The 4,875-nt window shown below is 48.6% G+C and overlaps 1 protein-coding gene across 1 annotated transcript; it reads right to left on the bottom strand.

Annotated features, from left to right (window-relative positions):
- Nucleotides 1-2,034: 2,034 nt before the first annotated feature.
- LOC138929345 (uncharacterized) lies at nt 2,035-4,059 on the bottom strand (the record flags this gene model as incomplete). Its single annotated transcript, XM_070288789.1, has 3 exons — nt 2,837-4,059; nt 2,247-2,659; nt 2,035-2,164 (listed from the first exon to the last, which is right to left on the bottom strand). Coding segments are annotated over exons 1-3 (1,766 nt in total), but the record flags the coding sequence as incomplete, so codon positions are not given.
- Nucleotides 4,060-4,875: the final 816 nt, after the last annotated feature.

Genomic DNA, 4,875 nt, shown 5'->3' on the forward strand with positions numbered 1-4,875 from the left:
TAATGTACTAGGTATTAAGTAGAAATCCTGTCTAATTTTAACTCAAGTGACCAGGGCATTAATAATAAGTATTTTATACTTGTAGCACTGGGCTAATTTTGTTAAAATTAAAAAAAAAAAAAAAAAAAAAAAAAAAATGTATTAGCCTTGTAAAAACTTAAATAAATACAAATTCTAAAGTGGATATATGCATTATTTTATAAGTACAAATTCTGCCGTGGATTCAGGCATTATTAGCTGAGTTGTGAACTTATTGTTTACAAATTTACAATTGAGTATGCAAATGTATTAGCCGTGTAAAAACTAATATAAGTATAAATTCTGAAGTGGATACATGCATTATTAGCTGAGCTGTGAACTTTTTGTCTACAAATTTACAATTGAGTATGCAAATGTATTAGCCGTGTAAAAACTAATATAAATACAAATTCTGAAGTGGATACATGAATTATTAGCTGAGTTGTGAACTTTTTGTTTACAAAATTTACAATTGAGTATGCAAATGTATTAGCCATGTAAAAACTAATATAATTACAAATTCTGAAGTGGATATATGCACTATTATCTGAGTTGTGAACTTTTTGTTTACAAATTTACAATTGAGTATGCAAATGTATTAGCCATGTAAAAACTAATATAAATACAAATTCTGAAGTGGATATATGCATTATTATTTGAGTTGTGAAGTTTTTGTTTACAAATTTCATTATTAGCTGAGATGTGAACTTTTTGTTTACAAATGTACAATTGAGTATGCAAATGTATTAGCCTTGTAAAAACTAATATAGGAGTGGGGTGGCTGGTAAATCCTCCGCAAAAGGATCAATAAAAGTTTATCCCACGAAGTAGAAAAACGTAGAAAAAAGAGTCCAGAAATTCGGGGGTCGAAAAATGACGTTGGCATGGAGCGCCCTTTGCATGCATGTATTGACATTCGTATTGGAACTAAAACTTGAGCTTAGCCTAAGGCCCGCTGTCGACCGAGAAGCCCAGCTTAACGGCGCGAGAGCGGGAGAGCGGGAGAACCGGGAATTGGAGCGGCGCAGCCGTCCCTAGAAGCGAGCGACGATCGGGAACACGGGAGCGTGCGATCGGGAATACCGAGGAGCGGAGAGCGGGCGAGCGTTGCTAAGCTGGAAGCGCTTGAGCTTTTGGACGCTCGGTGGGCAGAGGGGAAGCAGGGGCCTCCTGGCGTAAACATTCTCCCCCCCCCTTGCAATCACTCGGGTTGCAATAAACCCGTACAGGACGATGGTATGGAGGAGCGTCAGAGCGCTGCGTAGATCGTTGATCCTAGAGCGACGAGTAGCGATGAAGGACGGATGAGTGCCAACGAGAGGCGGCTGATTGCCCTGGAGAGGCGGGAGCTTGTCGCAAGGAGCTTGCTGAACAAGGTGGAGGCGTCGAATGCCGTGACCAGGACGCATCACTGTGCGCTAGAAGACGTCGAACTGTCCGTAGCGGTCGAACGTTGGCAGACTCGGCAATGGTAGGACTAAGAACCTCGAGTACGTCTGCCTTCCAGAGCGATCGCGGTGTGTGGAAGTGAAGCCCTCGTAAGTGACCTGGATGAAAAGGGATGACATGGAGATGAGTAATGGTCAATAATGTGCGAACTAGAAGTATGGGGGTGACCGACGCTGCGAGCGGAGTGGATGCTCTGGACGGTCATGCGGATGCAGGAGAGTGTGGTGGTGCTGATTGCACGTCTTGCATCGGTCACCGCTGCGGCAGGTTCCCTCGGAATGTTCGTGGGCCAAACAGTTAGAACAATAGCGGTGGTCGAGAACCGCACGGAGCCTCTTCTCAGCGCAGAGTTTCAGGAACTGTTGGCATTTCCGGAGCGGGTGGAATCCGCTGCAGACTCGGCAACGGTAGGACTGCGTACCTCGGGTACGTCTGCTCTCCAGGCCAGCAGCACTGCGAGCGGTAAGGAATTTTTCCGGTGAACTTTTTGACGAAACGAAAATTCGTGTCGAGAAGACAGACACGCCGCCTGTAGCGGTTGTAGACACTGGGCCTGTGAGAACCCACCCGAAGATCGTCTCTTGGGCCAGGAGAGAGCCGAAGATGTTATTTTTGGAGCCGCCCAGAAGCACAGACGGAAGTATGTCAGCTCCAATTAGGACGTCGATATCAGAACTCTCGAAGAACGCTGGATCCGCTAAGGGGAGATCAGGAAGCTGCTTTAGGAAATCTCTCGGAACTGGATATGAGGGAAGTTTTCCAGCGAGTTGAGGAAGAACATAAGCTGTCGTTTGTAACTGCAGCCCGGGTCTGGAGGGAGCGCGAATTGAAAATTTTGCAGAGCTTTGTGGCTTGAGCGGCAACTGTATCGTTGAGACCGGAAACTTGGGTCTGCGTTGGCTGGGATGGAAGTTTTACGATATTGAGAAGCCTCTCAGTAATAAAGGTCACTTCAGAACCTGAATCGATCAGGGCTCGCGCTTGGAAGGTGCGGCCAAGATGGCAGATGTCAATAATCGCCGTACCGAGCAGGACAGCCTTTGATCCTGACGCAAAGCAGACTTGCACATTAGAGTGGTCGTCGGAGGCTGCAGCGCTTCTCACAATGGGTGCGGGTCGTGGACTAGATGGAGCGGAGGGTCTTGAAACGGTAGCCGCAGGGTTGTCGCGGTGCAACAGAGTATGATGCCGGCTGTGGCACGTAAAGCAGGAATGGGCACTAGTACAGTCCCGTTGCTGGTGCCCTCGCGAAAAACAATTCAAGCAGAGTTGCTTTCTTCGGATGAAGTCTGTCCGCTCATTGACATTCATGTCTAGGAAACGCGGACATATACGGATAGGGTGGTTTTCCCTGGAGCAAAGATCGCACCCTCTTGGGGCTGGAGTCTCTCGGGCCTCATACGAGTTGAGCCGGCGCGCAGGGGCGCTTGCAGGGGTCGATCGGGGGGGAAACTGCCCAGAACTGCTAGGCCTGATATCATCGATCGCCTCTAGAGTACGGTGACGCTCGGTCAAAAACGAGTTCAGCTCGTTCCAGGTCGGAATTTCGGCCTTGTTGTGGACGGATTGCTCCCACATGGACAGTGTGGTTTTGGGAAGTTTTGTGGAAACCATGTATACCAGGAGACAATCCCAGGCTTCGACTTGGATGAAGGACATAGATAAGGCTGTTAGGCAACTCTGGATAGTGCCTTGCAGCTCTTTCAGAGCGGCTCCTGACTCTTGGGGGACTGCTGGAAGGTTGAATAGGATCTTCAACTGGCTGTTGACGAGCAACCGCCGATTTTCGAACCGTTCGGTGAGGCTCTGCCATGCGGAGATGAACCCTTCGTTTGTAAGAGGGGCCTTCGACACAATGGCATGTGCATCGCCACTTGTCTTTGACAACAGGTGGAACAGCTTTTCCACCGGTGTGAGACGCGAATTCTGGATATAGATCGCCGTAAAAAGGTCTCGGAACGTTGGCCACCGAATATAGTCCCCAGTGAAGACTTCTGTGTCCACTGGTGGCAGACGACAACCCGTAGAAGGGGGTGGTTGACTACTGGCGGAAGCCTGTGTGGGTTGGAAGGCGGCCCTGTCAATTACGCCCTGCAGCTGAAACACACACTTCGAAAACACAGAATAGCAGTAACTATACTTCGATTCTAGCTCTGATGCAATGGTCGGAGGATCGTCGGCTTCGGCAAGGAGGTCGGAGCAGCTTTCATAGCTTTTCTCCACCTTTTCCCACAGGGCCCTAATTTGGTCCCGATGGATTTGGCACATGCCAGGGGGCAATCTGTCCGTGTCAGGGGCAGCCGGAGTGTGCAGGTTAGCCTCGAATTGGGTAACACGGTCTGTTGCGGCAATGAATTTTTTGAGGGCGATATCTATCGCCTTTTGAGCCATGTTGGACACGGATCGCGTAACCTTTGGCGCTGGACCGGGGCAAAGGTTCACTGAATTGTCGCTTTTTGCCCTTGGGATGGCAATGGCTGCCTTCGACCTTAGAGGAGTTGAGCGCGGAGACGGGCGCGGAGATGCGGATCGGGATCTCTCCAAACGGATTGACGGGAGCACACGGAGCTTCTTGTCGTCACCTGTGGGCATTCTCGGACTCACAGACGGTCAAATTAATGCGCTCGGCAGAATCTGGGTCGCTAACAACGTTACTTGTCGTCCAAGAAATACACACGAATTGCGAAGGAAAGACGACTCAACTCTGGTTCGCGTAACGCCAGTGGACACAGCACCAGCGACAAAAAAAATGTCAGCGGCAAGCGAAGAGAAAACAGGAGCAAATCCTCAGCGGAGAAGTTCGGCCACGAAACACAAATGATGGATGGGGAGCGATTGCAGCGATTGCTGCTGCTGGCCGAATTAGTGCTGAATGTCGGACCCGGGCTCTGGATATTAGGAGCCAATTGTATATTTATATATGTATATTCCGTGGTTCGGACGTGGAGCTTGTATGTATGAATTGGAAACTTTATTACTTATATTCCGTAATAAAGAGAAAAAAAAAAATTAATTTTTAGTGTCGGAAATAATGGATAAGAAGTATTTAATTATCGACACGTAATTACCACGGCGCCGAAAAGGCTGAATTAAAAAAAAAATAACCCTTGGCGATGACGTGGAAACCTCACTGTATTATGCCGTCGGCAAAGCAGTGCGCAAGCGAGGCGCTTACGAGAGATAAAGGCACAGAAAACCGAAACAACAACAAAACCAGCGCGGCTGATGCGGCGGTCAGCGCGGGAATCCGAAACTAACCGTAAATCGCAGTTTGGTTTTGCCGTCGGCAAAACACCGTATAAGCGAAGAGTTCAGGAGCGAGAACAAGGCGGAACACAAAAAAACACAACAACAACACGTCTGCTGCGGCGGTTGTGCGGATCTTGGAGAAATAAACACTTGCACTTG

This window comes from Drosophila kikkawai, unplaced genomic scaffold (assembly GCF_030179895.1).
Source record: "Drosophila kikkawai strain 14028-0561.14 unplaced genomic scaffold, DkikHiC1v2 scaffold_151, whole genome shotgun sequence".
NCBI lineage: Eukaryota > Metazoa > Arthropoda > Insecta > Diptera > Drosophilidae > Drosophila > Drosophila kikkawai.